This window comes from Odocoileus virginianus, chromosome 28 (genome assembly GCF_023699985.2).
Source record: "Odocoileus virginianus isolate 20LAN1187 ecotype Illinois chromosome 28, Ovbor_1.2, whole genome shotgun sequence".
NCBI lineage: Eukaryota > Metazoa > Chordata > Mammalia > Artiodactyla > Cervidae > Odocoileus > Odocoileus virginianus.
In genome coordinates this window covers 1,167,487-1,191,055 of record NC_069701.1, presented here as the reverse complement: position 1 = coordinate 1,191,055, position 23,569 = coordinate 1,167,487, and the positions used below count along the sequence as shown (strand labels likewise).

Sequence of the window (23,569 nt, the reverse complement as noted above, 5' to 3'; positions counted from 1 at the left end):
CTGCCAAAGACTGAAATGAAGGTCAGTGTCCAGCGATGTGTCTCAGTGAAGTAGAAGGGAATATGACACAGTCTGTGTTCTCTGTGTCCAAAGCATGCTGTAAATATAGCCCTCACATATGGTTAAACAGGCTTCTCCATTTGTAACTAAAAGAAAGACGTGACAAAGAAAAGGCTGCAACTCTCGGTGCTACGTCCTCAGCCCTTGAGGAAAAGCCTTGGCTTGTGGGAATAAATTCCTGGTGGCAAAGGTGCAGACTGGTCTGGACCACAGCAGACATGACAGCACCCAGTGTGCAGAAATGGGTGAAGTTATTAAAATTCAGTAGCTAACCTTAAAAGGAGATATGCGTTCAGAATAGAACTGCGTTACATCTCCTGATAAAAGGACTTTGCCTGAAATAAGTCTTTTTATTTAGTACAGCTGTCAAAATGTCAATAAAAGTAATGTGTAAGGAATATTCTAAAACGTTTTAAAATAATTTTTTCCTCTTGGGTGTTTCATTAATCATTGGAGTATGGGTTTACTGACTTCATTCTTCAATGTGATTTCCCTTATATAGTTGACATATTTCATTTAAATAATTGCTTTGAAGAGTAAGTCTTATCTACTTTATCTACTTTGCTCAGCTTTGCTGTTTCTTTGAACAAAATATAATACACCCAATTCTTTAAATCTAGGCATAAGCTCCACCCCAAGGTGCTCAATGCAATTTACAGAGTTGCCCAGAATTTCTAGTTCTACCATCCTCTAACCTCAAATGGGCTAAGACAGTTACTTAAATCTTCTCTAGAATTTCCAAAGCTGCTTGTCCCCCAGTCACCAGTCCTCTCGTCCTTGGTATCATCCTAGGCAATGCCATTAGATAGGTCAATGTGGCAATCGTCTTTCTGTTTGCAATTATAATAAAAGTGGTGACAATAATGATAGTATTAACAGCAACTTCAAACCACTTTGTTCATTTTTTTAAATGTCTTATCTTCATTTCATAGTTGAGGAAAGAAGGACTCAAAGATGGTTTGTAACTTAACTAAAGACCCAGCAAGGAAGTGGGAGGCCTGAGTTTTGAACCGTCGGGTCACCGTGACAGTGCTACGCCAAACTAAAGGCCCCTCTCCATGAGTCTCCATGATTAATTCTACCTTGTGGGGGCATTCTATAATATGAAATGATAAGAAGAGATTATACACACTCCTTCAAATAACAAGTAAAATAAACCACTGAAATTGTTAAAGACCAAAAGAGAACAAAACCCATTTGTACAGGTAGTCATGGAGAGTTGAACTGTTGAACACACAAGTTAGCAGATATAAAAAACCTCAGGAAAACTAGAAAGCCAAAGCAAAATGCTGTCAATGATATACGGATCACTTACGCATCTGATTTAAATATACTTATATTTCAATCATGAGTGATATTATTTTGAAAATAAAAATTTGGTTACTTGTTGTAAGTGTGATAGGATCTGATTTATGATTTTCTTCTATATCAGTAGAATAACAGAATTTTAAACCAAAATGTATCCAGTTAGGTGAACAAAATTATTTCAAAAATATAAAAAATATACTTTAAGTAGCTTCATTAGAAGAAATTCAACAATAAAAATCATTATAAGTATGCAGTGATACTTACAAGTAATAGTAACCAAGAAGGACCTTATTACAAATTCATAGATTTGCTTCCATTTAGGATGAAATCTGGATGTGATCACAGGGATAATTATCTCTGCTGGAACATAGAACTGAATTGAATATGTCACAAAGATGCCGAAGGAATACAGAATTTTCACTGATTGATATAACCTGTTAAAAATTTTCAAAATTTAGTCAATCTTTTATTTCCAGCTTTACCGACAATTAACTAACCAATGAAATTAAAAGACATTTAAAGTCTACAACATGATGATATGATATACATATACACTGTGAAAGAATTCCCACATATGGAATTAATTAACAAACACATCCATCACCTCATGTATTTGCCTATTTTTTTCTGTTTTGGTGAGAACACTGATTCTACTCTCTCAGCATATTTCAATCATGCAATACAGTAATATCAACTCCAGTCACCACATTATACATTAGATGCTTAGACCTTATTCATCTTTTAACTGAAAGCTTGTATCCTTTTACCAAAACTCTTCTCTTTTCCCCCATCTACCAGCCCCTGGCAAACACCAATCTATTCTCTGTTTATCTAAGTCATAATAAAAATAAAAGAAATAAAATGAAAATAACCAAAATAAAAGAAAGTTAGATTTATATTAAGGCAACGTGCATGAGCAAAAACAAGACAGCATGCATGAACGTGGCAGGCATTATGCTAAGTGAATAAGCCAGGCAGAAAAAGACAAATACTGTAGGATATCACTGATATGTCAAGATTATAAAGTTTTCCTAAACAGCTGCCAAGCAAGAAGGAATTCGATTAAGTCTCCTTCTATAATGTATTCATCCTAGGAGTGAAGCAGGAAGGAAGAAAACTGAGTGGAAACAGATTTGAAAATACTACAAACAGCAAAATTAAGGAAATAAGGAAGACCTTAGGGCTAGGAACAATGCAAACTTACTATTAAAAAGATCTCAAGATATATTTCTCACCTTAATGTTTAAAGTTTAGACATAGTCAAGCTATTTGAATGTACAAAATAACAAAAGACTCCTGCTTCATATACTTTGATACATAATTGTGGAAAATTGAATATTCTTATCAGTTTATTACTACAGTCCTTTTTCTAATTATCTTTTAACTTACATGTTTTTAAAATATGATTAACAATATATCTAAAAATATATCATTACACATATAGGTATAATAACTTTTCTAATTGGTATAAAACAAATTATATAGGTTAAGAATCTGGTTATTATTAACACCACTCAGTAATATTAATTATATGTAAGTACTATCATTTGATGTTACCCAGAGTAAAAATGGGAAATAAAATGGTCAGTATCTTTTTATTATTTTTTTTTTTTATTTATTTTTTTTTTTAAGGGATTAGATCTTTTTTTTTTTTTTTTTTTTTTTTAATTTTTATTAGTTGGAGGCTAATTACTTTACATCATTATGGTCAGTATCTTTTTAGAAGCTGGTATATTTGCTAAGAATCCACCAGAGAGTAATACAGAAATCAGAGTGTTAAAGAGAAGCACTACATACAGTCTTTTTAAAAAATTTTTTCTCATACAGTCATATTTTTGTTTCATAGTCATATTTTTGTTTCAAGAACCCCCTAATTTCTATGTTTCATATCTATAATTTCAAGCACTCTATTTTTCTATACTCAAATTTCCTACATGTTTATCAACCTTTGTTCTCATTTTGGTTTTACGCATGTATCTGTGGTAATTGTACTAATATTGTATTACATATGTAATATGTAATATTACATATGTAATATGTACTAATATTGGCCATATATACTAATAGTTTTAGAAATGAAGAATAAACTGTCTCTCAAAAGGATAAAAAAACTTGCTTAAAGTGCCAGGGATTTGTCTTGAGGATATACAACAACATAAAACTTTTATTTTTCATTTATTGTTTTAATTGAAGGATAATTGCTTTACAGATTTTTTTTTGCTTTCTGTTAAATAGCAACATGAATCAGCCATAGGTGTACATGTGTCCCCTCCCTCTTGAATCTCCATCCCATCTCCCTTCCCATCACACCCCTCTAGGTTAATACAGAGCCCGTTTGAGTTCCCTGAGACACACAGCAAATTCCCATAGGCTATCTATTTTGCAGACGATAATGTAAGTTTCCATGTTACTCTCCACACATCTCACCCTCTCCTCCCCTCTCCCCACATCCATAGTCTGTTTTCTATGTTTGTTTCTCCACTGCTGCCTTGCAAAAAAATTCATTGGTACCATCGTTCTAGATTCCATATATATGTGTTAGTATACGATATTTATCTTTCTCTTTCTGACTTACTCCACTCTATATAATAGGCTCTAGGTTCATCCACCTCATTAGAACTGACTCAAATATGTTCCTCTTTGGGGGTGAGTAATATTCCATTGTGTATGCATACCACAACTTCTTTATCTATTCATCTGTTGATGGACATCTAGGTTGCTTCCACGTTCTAACTACTGTACATAGTGCTGCAATGAACATCGGAGTACATGTGTGTCTTTCAATTTTGGTTTCCTCAGGGTTTATGCCTAGGAGTGGGAACGCTGGGTTATATGGTGGTTTTATTCCTAGTTTTTTAAGGAATCTCCATACCATCTCCCACATTGACTGTCTCAATTTACATTCCCACCAACAGTGCAACAGAGTTCCCTTTCCTCCCCACCTTCTCCAGCATTTATTGTTTGTAGACTTTTTGATGAGGGCCATTCTGACTGGTGTGAGGTGATATCTCATTGTAGTTTTGATTTGCATTTCTCTAATAATGAGTGATATTGAGCAGCTTTTCACATGTTTGTTAGCCATCTGTACGTCTTCTTTGGAGAAATGTCTGTTTAGGTCTTTTCCCCACTTTTTGATTGGGTTGTTTGTTTTTCTGGTATTGAGTTGTATGAGCCACTTGTATATTTTGGAAATTAATCCTTTGTCAGTTGTTTCATTTGCTATTATTTTCTCCCATTCTGAGGGCTGTCTTTTCACCTTGTTTATACTTTCCTTTGCTGTGAAAAAGCTTTTAAGTTTAATCAGCTCCCACTTGTTTACTTTTGTTTTTATTTCCATTACTCTAGGAGGTGGGTCATAGGCGATCTTGCATTGATTTATGTCATCAAGTGTTCTACCTATGTTTGCTTCTAAGGGTTTTCTAGTTTCTGGTCTTACATTTAGGTCTTTAATCCATTTTGAGTTTATCTTTGTGTATGGTGTTAGGAAGTGTTCTAATTTTATCCTTTTACATCCAGTTTTCCCAGCACCATTTATTGAAGAGGCTATCTTTGCCCCATTGTATATTCTTGCCTCCTTTGTCAAATATAAGGTACCCAGAGGTGCATGGTTTTTTTCTGGGCTTTCTATCCTGTTCCATTGGTCTATATTTCTGTTTTTGTGCCAGCACCACACTGTCTTGATGACTGTGGCTTCGTAGTGTAACCTGAGGTCAGGAAGGCTGATTCCTCCAGCTCCATTCCTCTTTCTCAAGACTGCTTTGGCTCTTCAGGGCCTTTTGTGTTTCCATATGAATTGTGAAATTTTTTGTTCTAGTTCTTTGAAAAATGCCATTGGTAATTTAATAGGTATTGCATTGAATCTGTAGATTGCATTTGGCAGTATAGTCATTTTCACAATATTGATTCTTCCTACCCAGGAACATGGAATATCTGTTTATGTCATCTTTAATGTCTTTCATTCGTGTCTTATAATTCTCTGTGTACAGTTCTTTTGTCTTCTTAGGTAAGTTTATTCCTAGATATTTTATTCTTTTTATTGCAGTGGTGAATGAAGGGACTGACTCCTTAATTTCTCTGATTTTTCATTGGTAGTATATAGAAATTCAAGCAATTTCTGTGTACTGATTTTATATCCTGAAACTTTGCTAAATTCACTGATTAGCTCTAGAAATTTTCTGATACTATCTTTAGGGTTTTCTATGTATGTATCATGTCATCTGCAAACAGTGAGAGCTTTACTTCTTTTCTGATCTGGATTCCTTTTATTTCTTTTTCTTTTCTGATTGCTATAGCGAGGACTTCAGAACTATGTTGAATAACAGTGGTGAAAGTGGACACCTTTGTCTTGTTCCTGATCTAACGGGGAATGATTTCAGCTTTTCACCACTGAGAATGTTTGCTGTGGGCTTATCATATATGGCCTTTACTATGTTGAGGTATGTTCCTTCCATGCCCATTTTTTAAAGAGTTTTAATCATAAATGGGTGCTGAATTTTGTCAAAGGATTTTTCTGCATCTATTGAGATTATCATATGGTTTTTATCTTTCAATTTGTTAATATGGTGTATCACACTGATTGATTTGCATATATTGAAGAATCCTTGCATCCCTGAAATAAACCCAGCTTGTATGAGCTTTTTAATATGTTTTCAACAACATAAAACAACTTTTAAATAACATATAGAACAACTTAAAAGGTATTTAAAACTCAGTGTCAAAGTTCTTGAAAGTCAGAACATAGATTCTATTCTCTGTATAACCATTCACGTACTTAGGAGGGGATAGACACTTATTAAACATTAGTTAAATTAATATTAATGATCAAAAATGGGTGTGAATAGTAATTCTTTGAAACTACATTTAATCAATATCACAAATACAAACATTTCAAAAATAAGATGACTCTCGCTTGAAAACAAAGTCGGTTATACTGATAGCTAAGAAATGTAATACCTTAGTAAAGACCAGTTTTATATATATATATATATATATATATATACACACACATATTTATTTTAATATCTACTTTGCAGTAAATATATAGAATCAGATGATGGGGGAGAAAAATGACTAAATGTTCCAGTGAAAATATAAGTTATGAAAATATGAGAGTTCAAAAATTACAAGGTTTCTCTTCTTTTCCCCATATTGGCTAACAAATCAATACTTAACCTAAATTTACAAATATGAATACCTCAATTTTTTAAAGTTAATCTGGGAAATAAGAGGCTGACTCATTCTCTCAAGGTTGAAAACAGAAGCTACTCTCAGAAATAATTTAACAATTCACTTTCTCTCTTGGACTTTTCATGATCCTCAAGAATCTCGAGGGTTAAGCTCTGTCAAGAAGTCTTTTTGAGAAATAGCTACAGTCCTTACCAAGAACCTCACCTCATTCTAAACTAAAAATAAATAAATAGAACAACTATTTATTTATTTAGTGATGCAATGGTTGGCTTTGGCATCACCGACTCAATGGACATGAGTTTGTGCAAGCTCCAGGAGACAGTGAAGGACCGGGAAGCCTGGCGCGCTGCAGTCCACGGTGTCATGAAGAGTCAGACATGACTGAGAAACTCAACAACAGCAACAAAGACACCTAACAAGTGTCATCTAGTATTCATCACTACACTGACTGCTGTAAACAGCTTGGCGTTTGAGGAACGTCCCCTAGAATGCAAGCATCATGAGGAGGACATCGTTATCTGTTCGCTGCTGTATCTCTCGTGCTTGGGAGTAGTTCCAAGTATATAAAACACATACAGTAAATATCTGTTAGATGACAGATGAATTTGATAGATGCCCTTCATTTTTAACTTAGTCATATTTACTGTGATGAAAAAAGAAGGCACGCAGAGGAAAGGAAAGGCAGAGGTCATTTCAGCCAGGATTCCTAGATATAGGCAACTTTAATATTGGAAGAATATCACTAAGAATTTCTGAGGGTGAGAATGGAAGAAATAGTTCAGAATATACAAATCTTTATCCTGTTTCCTCATATTTCTCTACATCTTTATTTACTGTGCCTCGTGGTGAGTCCATTCTTGCCTAAATATTTTCATCTTAGGTAACAAATTCCTCAGAGGTCAACTCCCAGATTTCCTGGTAGGATCAATTAAGACAGCTTGATTATCTGCTACTATCTGTCAGCAATATTTCCAGAATATTCAATCTCCTAGTTCCTATATGCTACAAACAGGAGCTCAGACTTAAGATTTCTTCTGTTTTGTGGGGAACATGAAGTCCCTGTTCACTTATCTAAATAAATAATCTACTCCACATCTTCCCTGTTATTACAGGCTTCTCTCCTGTTTGAATTTTCCCCATCCAATGGGTGCTTCAAAAGGATTCCATGTGTGAGATGGAAGAAGTCACTTTACTGCTTCTCAATGTCTGTTTATCTGAAAACTTAATATACCCTTGATATCTCTCAGGACAAGAATGTCTGCTATTTGGGTTACTCTACTGGAAATCCTGGAAAAACACTGCCAAAACATCATTCAATTAAGATTAGCAGTTACAAGGGAAATGCTTTTATACCTAGAATACTAATTAATGAACATTTACTAAGTGCTGAGTAATGTGCTATATTATGGAGATGCACCAAAAACCCAGAGGTGCAGGGTCTCTGCCTCAAGGTGCTCATGTTCTAGCTCAGAACCATGAATTTATTTGATTGCTTAGTCGCTCGGTCATGTCCAACTCTGTGAGGCTCCATGGACTGTAGCCTGCCAGGCTCCAAGAACACTGGAGTTGGTTGCCATTTCCTCCTCCAAGGGATCTTGCCAACCCAAGGATCGAACCCCTGTCTCCTGTGTCTTCTGCATTGCAGGAGGTTCTTTAACCCCTGAGTCATGGGGGAAGCCCAATTTACTTTATTATCATCTTTAAAATATATCCTTTACTTCAAAAGGTAAATGCACTACATTGAACAATAGTACTCATAACTAGTTTTAAAAGATGATGCCTCACTAAGACCGAAAGTAGTAAGTAATTAATAACTTGGAGCCTCTCTAATCCATACTTGCTTTATTCTGGGGCTGCTCTCTGATTCAACCTTTTCTTGTAGGAATACCCCACATAAACTCTGAGACTTTAAGTCAACGTGGCATCAAAAGCCCTTTAGAGCTTCTCATGGCTGGTAGTTGGGTTCCCTAGGCTCCTGTGACAGTCACTGGCTTTCATAGCTGAGGCAGGAATTAGGTGGGCTCCTGCTTACATTTCTTGGGATCAAAAAAATGGGCTTCAGGCTGGACACGCTACAGCTAGCCTCCCATTTGTATTTCCTGAGATAGGAGATGGGGGGCTCCAGATCATGTGTTTACAACCAGCTTCCTCTTTGCACTCTGAAATAGAAATGACAACAGAAACAGGGAAAAGAGCCAGGCCATGTCTTCTGTGGACACCTTAAGGTAACAGGCATGGCAGAAACAGAAGGGGCTACACCCTGTTTGAGTAAAGGATCAGGAGGTCTCATGTTTCCTGTCCTTGGGGCGAGGGAGACACTGAACATGTGCACAAAAGCTCCTGGGGTCAAAGGAGGTGGCACCCCCACAGTATGTGATGCCAAGGCTGCCTTATAGTAATCTGAGCTGGAATGAACACTGGAAAATGGATTCCAGCCCAGGATAGGCGGGCTACAGTCCATGGTGTTGCACAAGCATATGGGGAGGGTCCTAGGGTAGGTCAGATGTGGAAAAAGAAACCAGACAATTGGCCCAAAGTATACAAAGACCCAGAAGAACTGCTCTGTATGAATGCCTTAACGGCCTCTTTGCAGGGCTCCTCCTCGCTAAGGGGGACACCTCACCCCTTCCCTCCGGGTGTGCATCTCTGCCTCACTTCTATCTCAGCTACACAGACTTTCTCCACTGGGCTCTCACACTGGTGATTGCGCTGTGTGTCTAATAATAAACTTTGTATCTCTTGTCACAGCTCTTGCCTCCTTGAGAAATGCACTTCAATGGGGGCAAGAGCTTCTAGCCTCTAACCCTTGCTGATCTAGTGGCTAGTTTCATCCAGGCTACCCAGGTTCAATTTCTGGGCAGAGAACTAAGAGTCTTCACTCACTGCTGCCTCTCCAAGATCAATATTCAGACAATAAAGAGTACATTACACATTCTCTAAACTGCTCGGCCTATTGCCTGAAGCACAGGGAGGGGAGGGAAGAAGGGACTCATACATAGCAATTCAAGAAAGTAATCTCTGAGATAACCCCATGATTATCCTAGTCTAAACTTCTCATTTTGGAAGATTATCATTATAAAAGACAAGCGTCTTCTCTCCAGTATCGCTCACAGAGAACTTGCTTCCCAATGCAGGAGATGTAAGAGACTGGGGTTTGATCACTAGGTTGGGAAGATACCCTGGAGAAGGGTATGACAACACACTCCAGTCAGTATTCTTTCCTGGAGAATTCCACGGACAGAGAAGCCTGGTGAACTATAGTCCATGGGGTCACTAAGAGTCGGACAAGACTGAAGCAACTGAGCACGCACACACAGTTGCAGACCATAAAGAAACAGACTGTAGGTCACAAAAGGCATGCCTCCACCAGAATGTGTTACTCAACAGCAGTTCTCTAAAGGGGAGTATCCTGACTTGCTTTCCTGTTTTGAACAGATTTTTATTTCCAAGGATACAAGGCTCCCCTCTTCTAAATAAAAAGCAGGTGTCTAACAAGGCTTTCCCGAATAGAAACTATGATCTTGTAGACTAAAAAAAAGTCACAACCTGAAAGTGGAGAGTTGTTTTATTTGATAGCCTGTTTTTAATTAAGGCTTATAATGAGTTCCATTCTAACTGGGGAGCCATAGCAATTAGGGAACAAGGCAAAGGTGGGAAGTGGACGCAGAAAAAGGGAAGGATTGATTAGAGCTGCTGCAGGGACAGTATCACCCCCCTGAGGTTTAGCTGTGAAAACCAGAAGCATTCCTTCCTGTCAGGAAGCATTTAACAGGAGGCTTCCCGGGTGCTGTTATGGATCTTCAGAAAACCGTTGGCCCTTATTAAATCCTGAATATTCAGGAATTAAGAAGAGAGGCATGCCTTTCCCAGGGCTGAGGAATCCAGGCATTTCCTTTGTTAGTTTCTCATTATGGTGATAAGTACACTCTTCTCTCTTTAATAGGGATCGCCCTGTGTTTGTAAGTCTGGAATTTTAATCTTTATCTTTGCAGAGAATAACTACAGTATCTATGCTCACACCATGCTGATTAAAACACCTTTGCTCCATCAGAGCTTGGGTCCCCATGTCTTTCTTTCTTTCTTTTTTTCTCTATCTCTCTCTCTCTATTTCTGGCTGATTCCCTGGAGCGCGGAAGCCGGCTGCGTAACCCAGGGAATATTAGCCTCTTTCCTTCTTTCGCTCTCTCATCCTCGACTCCGGACCAGCAGGTTCTGGTCCATTAAAGGACCAACACCTCCACCTCTGTGTCCACGGCTACTTCACCAGGTCCCTGGCTCCCCGGGGAGAGGAGCGTCTCAGCTTGACACGCAGGCACTGCCACCTCGGTATCGTCCCCCTCAAGACTTTCTTTAGATACGTTCATGAATAAGGGTAGGGGAGAATTCTGATGCTGTTTCCCCACCTACCTCTTATAGTACTTGTCAAATTTACTTATAAATTTGCTTTGAGGATTTAGTCTAACTATTACTCCAAGTGGAGAAATGTATCATTCTGTATTCTAGACACTGTACTTACTATCTTTGAAAGAGAAACTAAACTACCATAATTCTTAGCCTTGATCCTCTTATATTAAGCTGTTTGTCTATACTCTATATTAAACTATTACAAAAAAGAAAAAAGGAGCACTTTTGAAGGAAACAAAACTATATTATCAACTATAAAATAGGTTAATGAAATAAAGGCCAAACAATCACATGTCTTGTTTGTACTCAGGTCTCCAGCTTGAAACAAATGTATATCATTGAAAGGGTTCCACCTTGGAATGCCTTCCTAAATATATCACAGCTAAAGGAAAACTGTAATTTTTAAAAAAAGATAAACACACTGCATATATGAGACTTGTGCAACCTGGAAACCACTCTACGTAATTCCTCCCTATCATAAGTGGTTCCCTGCACACATTTACTCTAATAACATTCTGGACTCCATTGAGGACCCAGGATTCAAATGAATAGCAATCAAACTCTCATCAGGAAACCAGTCAAAATATTTAAATTTAAGGTTTCACAGACTTCCATACCAACAGCTAAATACCAACAGCATGGTATTAGGTCAGCATTTATTCTTTGCATTTATCAAAACTAAGAAGTTACTTTTCCATTTCATAAATAAGGGAGCGAGTCTACATCATAATCACTGCCAATATCTTTATTAAATCTCCAAAGATCAATCTGTGGAAGAAGATAAAGACTCTATATATTGCTTCATTTAGCAGAATATGGTTCTAATAATAAAGAGAATATTAAGATGCACCATACTATTTACAGTTGACCCTTGATCAGTGCAGGTTGGGGTCTGACCCTGCATATTACTTCTGATTCCCCCCAAACTTAGCTACTAATAGCCTACTACTGACTAGAAGCCTTACTGACAGTCAATTAACTCATATCTTGCATGTTACAGGTACAGCTACATATATTTTATAGATTCATGACATACCTTTTTTATATTTCTAGGCTATGTAGTTTGTGAGTTTTTTCAAATTGTCATGAATCTCAAAAATTTTTCTAACATGTTAATTGAAAAAAATCCATATAAGTGGACCCATGCAGTTCAAACCCCTGTTGTTCAACGGTCAACTGTATAATGTGTCCTGTGTGCAGAAAGGACTGAGACACGTACAGTATTAAAGCTGACCACTAAAACCTTGAGGGCCATAAGTGATGGGTTATATGATTTTATCAGAAACCCAGAATGTTAGATTTTGGGCAGCAAGGATAAGTATTAAATTTTTTTATTAAAGTGAGTCTATATTAAAAGAGTTCATGTTTCACCTGTTATCCAAATTTGGAACAACCTGTAATTTTTAATCTTTAAAAAACATACTGCAAAAATCTGCAAAATCAGATGACCTCCTCTGAAGATCATGAAAAAATTTAGATTACACAAATAAGAAACCACAGTAAAGATTTTAAATGTTTAAATCATAAAACTAAAAATACACTTTTATCATAAAACACTAGTAAATTATATTTATAAAATATACAAATTCGGTTAACAAACTCTTGTCTACCTACCACACATCTTGGGGAAGATTTAAAGTTATGCTGCCTTTGATATCATCGTGGAAACACATATATCCTAAAGTAGCTAATGTTACATATAGCGCTGTGACAATCCCCATGCCAATATTCAATGCTTGGGGGAAGCGTTTTGATTCTTTCATTTGATTTTCCAGTGGAAGGACCTAAGAAGAGAATGCAAATAAATGAAAACAATATAGCACCCCATCTGATAGGTGCCCAAATTAATATTTCTATAGTATATGAAACACATAATCCTTGATGTATTTTTCTAAATATTACATATTTTTTCACACTACAGATTTTTTAAATTCCTAAAATAAAAAGATTTGAAATCAGTTCTTAATGTGCAAAACTGTCAGGTTTTTTAAAAAATAAACTTTCTACTTTGAAATAATTTTAGATTTACAGAAAAGATGCAGAGATAAACAGAAGACTCCCATATACTCCTGACCAGTTTCTCCTTTTAGTAACATTTTAGACAATGAAAGTACATGTGTTACAACTAAGAACCAATACTGGGACACTATAATTAAACTCCAAACTTCTACCTGGATTTCACCAGTTTTCCCACAAGCGTCCTTGTTCTGCTCCAGGGTCCTGGCCAGGACAGCGCCTTGCATTTTGCCATCGTGTGCCCTTAGCCTCCTCTGGTCTGGGGCAGTTTGTTGATCCTTCCTTGTTGTTTATCACCTTGACAGCTTTGAGGAGCCTGGTTATGTATTTGGCACACTGCCCCTCTATTAATTGTCTGATGTTTTCCTCCTGACTAGATTGGGATTATAGGTTTCATAAAAGTACACCATGGAAGTGTGATGCCCTTCCTGTCACACACGCCATCAACATGATTTAGCGCTGGTGGAGTTCATTTTGATCACCTGGCTAAGGCAGTGTTTGCCCGGAAAGTTCTGCTTATAAAGCTCTTTCCTTCCTGCCCCTATTTGGAAGTAATCACGACAGGCAGCCCGCGCTCCAGGGACTGGGGGTTAGTGACAGGTCCTCGAGGATAGTATCTACATAAGCTATTTGGAAATCTGCCCTATGTGCTTATCTATTTAATCACATACTGGTATTCATAAGGATTCATATATATTTGTTTTACAGCTTTGTGTACGGAACCAAAACAGTACTGCTTATTTTGCTACTACTATCATTCCAGTTCCAGTCGTCATGAATTCCATCAGGTGAGCTCCTTTGTCCTTTTGACGTACACCTATTTTTTTGCTTTTTGAGCACTTTCATACTTTCTGGCAGGGCTTCCCAGCTGGCACTAGTGGGTAAAGAACCTGTCTGCCAATGCAGTAGACGTAAGAGACGCAGGTTCAATCTCTGGGCCAGGAAGATCCCCTGGAGAAGGAAATGGCAACCCACTCCAATATTCTTGCCTGGAAAACTCCGTGGACACATGAGCCTGGCAGGCTACAGTCCATGGGGTTGCAAAGAGTCAGACACAACTGAACACTCACACACACACACACACACACACTCTCTGGCACTACAATATGCTCCAGACACAACCTGAATTTCCTTGCTTCTCTATCCTGTAACCAGTCATTTCTCCAAAGAACTTTGTTTCCTTTGCTGGAAAATCAGATTTAGAACTCAAGATCTGGCACTAAGGGCTCAGTGCTCCTGGGTGCCATTGCTTTCAGCTCTCTCCGTAGATAGAGTTAGTAGATACATGTACGCATACTGACCCACGTACACACCTGTCTACAACTGTTTCTCTATCTATCCGTCTGTATCTGTGGTCTGTCAATAATGAGATGAACGTGTGAAGTGTGAAAGTCACACAGACACATCCGACTCTTTGCAACCCTGTGGAGTCCTCTGTCCATGGAATACTCCAGGCCAGAATACTGGAGTGGGTAGCCTTTCCCTTCTCCGGGGGATCTTCCCAAGCCAGGGATGGAACCCAGATCTCCTGTATTGCAGGTGGATTCCTTACCATCTGAGCCACCAGGGAAGCCCCAGTGAGACGAATAAGTACTTACATTATGAGGGTGGGGGGGGGACCCCTTTTAAAAAAAGGCCAATTTAAAAGTTAAATCTGTAGGCAAATATTTGGAGGTTTGGGGCATACAAATTTGACCATACAGTAAAAGACACTAAGTAATAATAACAAGTATTTACTGAGTGCTTACAATGTGCCAGGTACTTTTTAAAAAAGCTTTCATGTAGTATCTCACAATAACCTCATGAGATAATAACTAATGTTATCTCCACTTCTGAGGTGAGGGAGGTAGGTCCATGTAAAAACTGTGAGTGATTAGCAGAAAAGAGAAGAGTACCCATGTGGTGTGCTCCAGAGAAAACCCAGACTGAGAGGAGAAGCTAAAGTCAGGGATGCCAGTGCAGCTGGGAAAGGAGGAAGGGATGGAAACGGACACTACGGAGGCCCCACGTGCGTCCAGCAGCGTTGCCTGTTTCACACATAACCTCACTTACAGAGCTGATCTGGGGAAGCACAAAGAGAAGGCTCAACACAGCCTAACTGCTGACTGGGACGAGGAAACTAGGGACACAGTGAAAAGAAATACTCCAGTGATGAAGTTTGAGCAACCAAAAGTCAAACTAAAAGAAATAGAGAAATGAGAAAAATGAAACTGGTTTTATATAAAAAAGGATGTATCAGACTTCAGAGTTGTTGAATCTGAGATATCAGAGGAACAACACTTAAGTGGAAATGTCCAATAGCTTAACTACAGCTTACTAGCTAAAGCAGAAATGAAAATCTACAATTGTCTCTAACAGGGATAAATGGAACCTCTAAGAACTAGGAAGAATTCTGTAAAGGAGAATCAGAGAGCAGAAAGCCAACTAAAATCGCAGAAAACTGTCTCAGTTCTGTTTTGTCTGCGGTTCATACAAACAGATGTTTATCAGCGGTTCTGCTCCCACACCCAACCATCAGACGATGAAACATAAGCTATGGCCTTTTGCTGTTCAGTTGCTAAGTCGTGTCTGACTCTTTGTGACCCCCATGGGCTATAGCATGCCAGGCTTCTCTGTCCTTCACTATCTCCCTGAGTTTGCTCAAACTCACATCCATTGAGTCAGTGATGCCATCCAACCATCTCATCCCCTGTTACCCCCTTCTCCTCCTGCCCTCAATCTTTCCCAGCATCAGGGCCTGGGTCACTGGAGAAGGACCCAGTGGTCCAGGGAAAAGGGAATGGCAGACCACTTCAGTATTCTTGCCCTGAGAACCCCATGAACAGCATCAAAAGACAAAAAGACATGGTCTTTTGACCAAGATCAAATGTAGTATGGGGCTTCCTAGGTGGCACAGTGTCAAAGAATCCACCTGCCAACGCAGCAAACACAAGAGATTCAGGTTTGATCTCTGGGTCGAGAAGATCCCCTGGAGTAGGAAATGGCAACCCAGTCCAGTATTCTTGACTGAAAAATTCCATGGACAGAGGAGCCTGGCAGGTTACAGTCCATGGGGTCACAAAGAGTTGAACATGACTGACTGACTGAGCACACAAACAGCAATATTCTATTTTGCCCAAATCTACATATACATTCTGGGCTTTCAATGAATGGGAAGCATCTTTTTCTTGCTTAATTTTTTAGCCACACCGCACGGCATTTGGCATCTTATCTCCCCAACCAGGGACTGAATCCACAGCCCCTGAACTGGAAGTTCAGCGTCTTAACCACTAGGCCACAAGTTCAGTTCCCTGAACTGGAAGCATCTTGAATGGAAATATTTAGGATCTCAGAATCTGCACAATGTTTGTATCTCTTGGTATTAGCTTCATGATAACATCATTTCACAAAACAAATATGATATGCATAAATCTAAAAAGAATTTATATTTGACTCTTCTTATGTAATAGTAAACTTTATAACAATTTCAATTCATTTCTAACCATCTAGTCTATAAGATATGATGTTTGGGATCTGTCTAAATATAACCCAGACTTGACAGAGTAGAGAGAATATAGATCAGACAAAATTAACAACGAGTTAATGGTTTTTGAAGCTGGGTGACGCTTACAGAGGAGTTCATCACACTATATAGGTTTGAAAATTTTCACAACAAAATATTAAAAATCACCTATTCTAATGCTCTCATTTTACACATTAAGAAAACAATCTAATATAGAACATGGATGAAACTGCTGGTTAGTAGAGGAACTAAACCGTAATTCAAGATTATCATGCCAAAATGCAAATCATTTTCTAGGAATAAAAAAATAGAAACAAACAAAAATAAACAGAAACAGGAAAGAAAACCATGTATTTTTAAATGTAACTAAGTCTCTGTGTTGACTTAAGATTTTAAAAAATAATAATAAAGAATTAAATCCTTACCACTCCAATGCCTTCAAAAGCAAATACAGCAGTACCAAAAAAGAGGGGGTATTTTTTCCAACCAGCCACTATTGGAAGGTTGTGGGGATCTGGCATATTCTGGAGAAAGAAAGAAAAAATAAGATAAGTTACGTACTTGTTTGAAACAATTTAAAGCAGAAGAGTGAAATCATATACTTATGAGCTTCACACTAGCAAATGTGGATTATAAATGTGAATAATTGTTTCACTAAAAAGTTTAAGCATCCTATGTTAAATGTAGCCAAGCTGTTAGGATTTTACTGCCAGAAGCAACTGTCTCCCTCGAGCCCACATGTTCCAGCTGAGCTAAACGCTCCTGATTACCTGCTCCCACCTGTAAGTCCCAGGCTGTTCTCACTGGGCATGGCTCCTGCCACAACGGGAAACACGCAAGCATATCAGCATCTGAGCTGAGAGCCACACAGTCACTATCAGCCACTGCTGACAGTGTCCAGTGGAACTCATCCCCACGCCACTCCCACTGCGCTTCTGGCTTCTGAGACCTCCCCAGCTCTGGCTTCCCACTGCACGGCCCTGCGCGGCTCCCCAGCTCCTGCTCAGGGTTCCACTCTGCGACCTGACAATTGCCATCGCCCTTACTATTCGTGCACAAGCCTCGACTCTGGCTCACACGGCCTTGTTCCAACCCTCACTACCTGGAAACTCACAATCTGCACATCTTGTTCAAGATGTCTGGGCCCAAAGTGGCTACTTCTTCCAGCTGCCCCAAGTCTCCTCACCCCCCTGTGTTCTCTGACTGGAAGTGGAATCCGAGGCTGATGAAAGGGATGAACAAAGACACTGAAGTGTGACATAAGAGAGGTCTAGAAAACCTTTATCTTCTGAGCTCCAAAATCACTGCAAATGGTGACAGTAGCCATGAAATAAAAGATGCTCGCTCCTTGGAAGAAAAGCTATGACCAACCTAGACAGCATATTACAAAGCAGAGACATACTTTGCCAACAAAGGTCCGCCACCTAGTCAAAGCTATGGTTTTTCCAGTAGTCATGTGTGGATGTGAGAGTTGGATCATAAACAAATCTGAGTGCTGAAGAAATGATGCTTTTGAACTGTGGTGTTGGAGAAGACACTCTTGAGAGTCCCTTGGACTGCAAGGAGATCATACCAGTCCATCCTAAAGGAGATCAGTCCTGAATATTCATTGGAAGGACTGATGCTGAAGCTGAAACTCCAATACTTTGGCCATCTGATGGGAAGAGCGGACTCATTTGAGAAGATCCTGATGCTGGGAAAGATTGAGGAGAAGGGGACAACAAAGCACAAGATGGTTTGATGGCATCACTGATGCAATGGACATGAGTTTGAGTAAACTCTGGGAGTCGGTGATGGACAGCGAGGCCTGACGTGTTGCAGTTCATGGGGTCGCAAAGAGTCAGACATGACTGAGCAACTGAACTGAGTCAGAGATTTATGATAATTTATTCTCCACCTTTTTTGAGTCACTGGCCCCAGTGAGAGATGAAAGTTATACAGCTGATCAGTGGAAAATGCATATATATAAACAGAAACACTAAATCTTATAAATAATTTTAAGGGATTTGCAGATCCCCTGGATCTTCTCAACAGATTATTTTAAGGAAACTGAGTTAAGTATCTCCAGACTACTGATGATGAACTCAGTTGCAGTTACTGCAGAAAGAGATTACAACCCAGGGTAGTGGCAGTGAGCTGAAGCGGTGGCGGCAAGTAAAGCTTCAGGCGTGAAAGAAAATCATAACATCACATCTAGACTCCCATCTCCTGTGACTGGTTTAAGTCTTAAAGGACTAAACAAGACACTGTTGCATTCTTTGTTTCTTTGAGGCAGTGTACTAAGGCAGGCTCCTGCATCTCACAACTCTAGCAGGGCAGACATTACTACATTCTGAAGCAATGCCATACAGCTCGGGAGCATACTGACCAAGATTCAAAACCAGATCTGACTACAAGCCTACGCTTTCATCCTCTATGCCATATACTTCTTCAGCTAAGCAGTACCCCCAAAAGGAAACCTGTTTATCTCCTAGGTGACACAGATAAAGTAGGGTCTTTACTTATCTTCACTTTTACCTCTAAAGTAAAAAAAAAAAAAAAAAAGTTTACTTGTTAAAAAACATACAACACAGTTAAAACACATTATACTTACCCTAACAACGTACTGATAAATTATCACAAGACTGACAGCCATGGATATGTTGGCAAGGAATGAAAGCACAAACAGATTCTTGAGCTCACGAATGAAGACCAAAAGAATTAAAAATGGAAGAAAGCAAAGCATGTATATCCTTAGGTCAATACTTCTTCTCTCACATGGACTTGATGAATTGGTACTATTCAAAACAAACACTTTACTCTCCAGGAACCCTTCATGAACCTATACAGGATTACCAGGAGGATAAGGAAGAGGGGAGACAAAAACTTCCATTAACTTATAAGCATGAAGGATAAATATTAAAAAAACATATACATATATGTATGTATATATATATATATGTATATATAAACAAAGAATAATTAAAATAGAATAGTCTTCTTTGCAAAATAATTTTATCATACTGTGAAAACAAATTCACTAGAAACTTATGAGGACAGACTTGCTAATCCATTTTGAAGGTTTGTGACCGTGATGCTTGTGCTGCCTGCAAAGGCTCAATCTGCTTCTGAGATAATCAAAAACAGAAGTATGCTTGTCTAAAATGGCCACTGGCCATGGGATAGTTTTGAAAAAACAGTTTTTTCAAAGCAGAAAACAATCTCCAAGTGCCTTTTAGAAATATACAGTAGTCCAAATGAAACACAGAAATCAGGGCCCAATTTTAAAGGTATTCTATAAAGCAACTGTTGATGAATTAGTATCACTGTCAATATATATTTATTAAAAATCAGTTATCTTCTGCATGCTAGACAATAAAGTTTTGTCAGAGCAACAAGATTCTATAAGATAAACCAACTTTACCTCAAAATTTATTCAGCTACTTCTATAAACCAATATTTAGTTTCCAAAAGAGATTTCATAATTATAGGCTCCATATATTAAAAATTATCCCTGATTCAATTAATCAAATAGTCCAACTTACAAAAATAGAATTGAAATTATAGAGGACTTTAAAAATAATCTTAAAAACTCACAGCAAAGGCAGATCATACTAAAATAAAAATATCAGTGAAAATCTATTTGTCCCAAACACTGTACCCTCCTTTGAACATAATGACATCATCACGTCTCTGGATATATAAATTAAGAACCAAAACTTATAATAATAACAGCAAGTATTTTCTGAGTACTTTCTATGTGTCAAGTACTGAACTTTACTCTCCAGGAACCCTTCATGAACCTATTACCAGGAGATTACCAGAATAAGGAAGAGTGGAGGAAAAAACTTCCATCAACTTATACTCATGAAGGAGAAACATAAAAAAATTATGATTTATATACACTGTGTCAAGTACTGAACTAAATACTATATGCAACATCTCATTTAATCCTCAAAACAACTCTCTGAGGTGGGTGGTAATATTAATTTCCATTTTACAGTTGAGAAAGTGAGGTTTAGGGAAAGTAAGAAAGAAAAATCTATGTAATATCAAGCCAGTAAGTGGTGGTTCTAGGATTCAAACCCAGGTCTGAGACCCAAGAATCTGGTGTGTGACAGGTACACGTTCACCTCATCAAAACGCTGCAAGCCTCAAAGAAGGCCTGCCCAAGGAGCCCCTGGTCCCTTCCATGACATCGCTCTTTCTCCCCCGAAATACAGGACTAGGAGGCCAACAAGTCAGAAGTACAGAACAAAATCCTGACATGATTAATAATCCAGGGGGTTAATTCTACCCTTATCCACAGTAAGTAATGTTTAGTGTCACTACAAATGTACATATCATCTTAAATTGCAGGGAATATACCTACTAGTTTTAAGTTATATTGGCAACTTATAACTCATACTGAACTAACAGACTCTCAGGTTATGCCATGTGCCATTTAAGAAACGCACAGCTCTCATTTATTTTATAATTGGCCATTAAAACTTTCTATTTTATCTTCTATAACTTGAAATAAAAGCAAAATTGACCATTTACATCACTTGGCTTTTAAGAAGATATTTTATTTGTTGACCTGATTTTCTCTGTCATCAAATTATTTACAGCCAAATACTTTTGAAGTACAGGTATTCAAAGAAGTACTTCCCATAATCAAGATGAGGCCATGATCAGAGTTAAGCTCTATCAGGGATTCCTGGCAATAGAAAAGTAGTCATATAACCAATTTTACAAAGGGCTGCTTGAGTTGTTAGGTGCTTGGGAATTTCACATCAATTCTACCACAAACCTCTCATAATAATTTAGTATTCTTTGGCAGAAAGACTGTTATAGGAAATTCTCGAGATTGAAAAATAAAGTATAATAAAAGTATCGATACATACCCAGAGCAAGATTCAGGTAAACATTTGAGTCCTTCGGTGCCCTCTAGAGACAGAGACTGGCTATCTAATAGGGCTTCCTACGCTCTCACAAGTTTACCAAAATGCAAAACACTGAAATAAATATTATAAGATAAAATTACTAAATTCAGTTGCTTCCATGTAGAGCTCAAATTTACTAAATTCTACAATTTATTAACTTTTCAATTCAGTGATTTAATGGTTAAAATTCCAAAGGCAGATGATGTTCTTCAGCAAAGCTAAAATGCAGAATTAAAGCTATAATATGCTACATTTGCATACTGCATATAAAATGCATAATGCATTGTATAAAGGCTTTCACAAACCTTTCATCAGCTGAGCCTCACAATAAGGTTATGAGCAACATGGGGAGATTTTGCTATTGTTCCTATTTTACAAATAAGGAAATCGAAGCTTGACCAGGAATAAGAGGGTCTTATCCAAAGTGTAAGTTAAAACTGAGAGCATGCATCTGAATTCAGATCTTCTGACTCTGAAGTCCATGGTCTTTGGTTATCACAACATTTTTTCCCCCTGAATATAACAGCCCTTCCCTATTCTTCATACCCACATACACTATTTTGCCTATCTGACATTTTCTTGAGCATTTTAACGTGAGATCAGCAAGAAGCTTCTATAACCACAATGGGCCAACATCACTGGAAGCATCGCAGCACCTCACCCCTGCCAACTGTCCACAGTGGCTTAACAGGACCACAGCCATGCAGCAGCTACAGAGCAAGAGACGCACACTCCGCATGGGAACTGAACTCTTTAATTCTGTGGTTCGATGTAGCACTGAACCTTCAGTTTTAGGCAGATAAAGGTGGTAATAACCTTACAGGTTTTAACTGTAAAAGTAGTAGCAATTAGTACAGTTTAATCAACCTGTGTGTCTTTTATTGGAGACTGCTCTCAAATGTGAGGACACTTTTGCAGAGAGGGGCAATCTCTGATAATGCTGTTTCAGTGATCATTTGTCTGCACTGCTAAGGTGAGGTGCTTAACATTGCTTTCAACTTTTCTCACATCTGCCTCAATGTCTTTTTTCCATATTGCTTTTTGGCTGCAAAAGAACTTTCATCTTTCTATCAACTGCAAGCTTCTCCTTACCTTCCAGAGAGTCACTTTTTTAACCTGGCCTTGTGATATGTGCAAATGAGTTAAATTCTTCCATTCACCTTTGGAGGCAACTGATAACATTTGATAGGAGAAAGTCACCAACCCTGCGCGTACAGATACGTATTTTATGTACTTATATAGTCTGTGTCATACACACACTCACAAGTAAAGTCAATGTCCTACCCTAGGAAGATCAGTAGTGTGGCAGTTGTATGAGGCATTTAGGTCTCTGCCTAGTTCACATGACCTGGGGCACACTGCTTATGCTCTGTGAGACTCTGTATCCTCATTCATAAAATGAGCATAATACTTATAGTGCAGCTGCAAAAATTAGAGGATAGGTATCACGGTTTATAGGATCATAAAGCATTATGAGCATTATCTATAACTTTAAGTCAAGCTTGTTGGTAGCTCTCTTAAGGGATGATAGAAAAGATACAATACTACCATGTTGCACAATCCTAGAAAGGCACCATTTCCATTATATTCTATGTAAATGACTGGTAAAATGGGATACCTTATCTTGACATAAAATAGCCTCTTAACTGAGTCAGTAATCCTAAAACTATATGACTTGAAGAATTAAATACTTGTAAAATCAAAAGCACATCATCAATGATGAATAATGCTGATAAAAGCATCAACTCTGTTATTTATAAAAGAAAGACTCAGTGACCCTTTCCACCATTAAAAATCTAAGAGGAGGGCTTTATCAAACTATGGCCCCCAGACCAAAACCTACCATCTATTTTTGCAAATAAAATTTTATAGGAATACAGCCACATATAATGTATTATTGTCTACAGCTGAGTTGAGACAGATATCACAGGCCTGCAAAACTGAAAATACTTACTATCTAGACCTTTACAAAAAATGGTTGCCAAATCTTGGTCTAAATATAAAATGAAGTTATCTTATACTTAGAAAAGTGAGTCAAATATATACTTGAAAGTGAAAATGAAAGTCACTCAGTCATGTCTGACTCTTTGCAACCCCATGGACTATAAGTCCATGGAATTCTCCAGGCCAGAATACTGGAGTGGGTAGCCATTCCCTTCTCCAGGGGATCTTCCCAACCCAGGGATCG

General features: G+C 38.1%; 1 protein-coding gene across 3 annotated transcripts in view; it reads right to left on the bottom strand.

Moving 5' to 3' along the window:
• SLC36A4 (solute carrier family 36 member 4) overlaps nucleotides 1–23,569 on the bottom strand; it is a 44,766-nt gene that overhangs the window by 7,941 nt on the left and 13,256 nt on the right. For 2 of the 3 annotated variants that reach the window (XM_070457135.1, XM_070457137.1), the window contains 4 exons: nucleotides 19,071–19,298; nucleotides 16,903–17,001; nucleotides 12,574–12,743; nucleotides 1,633–1,802 (listed from right to left, as the gene is read on the bottom strand). In XM_070457135.1, the coding sequence (XP_070313236.1) occupies nucleotides 1,633–1,802; nucleotides 12,574–12,743; nucleotides 16,903–17,001; nucleotides 19,071–19,298 (667 nt within the window). The remainder of the gene's footprint in view (nucleotides 1–1,632; nucleotides 1,803–12,573; nucleotides 12,744–16,902; nucleotides 17,002–19,070; nucleotides 19,299–23,569) is intronic. The other variant, XM_070457136.1, reaches the window with a different exon arrangement.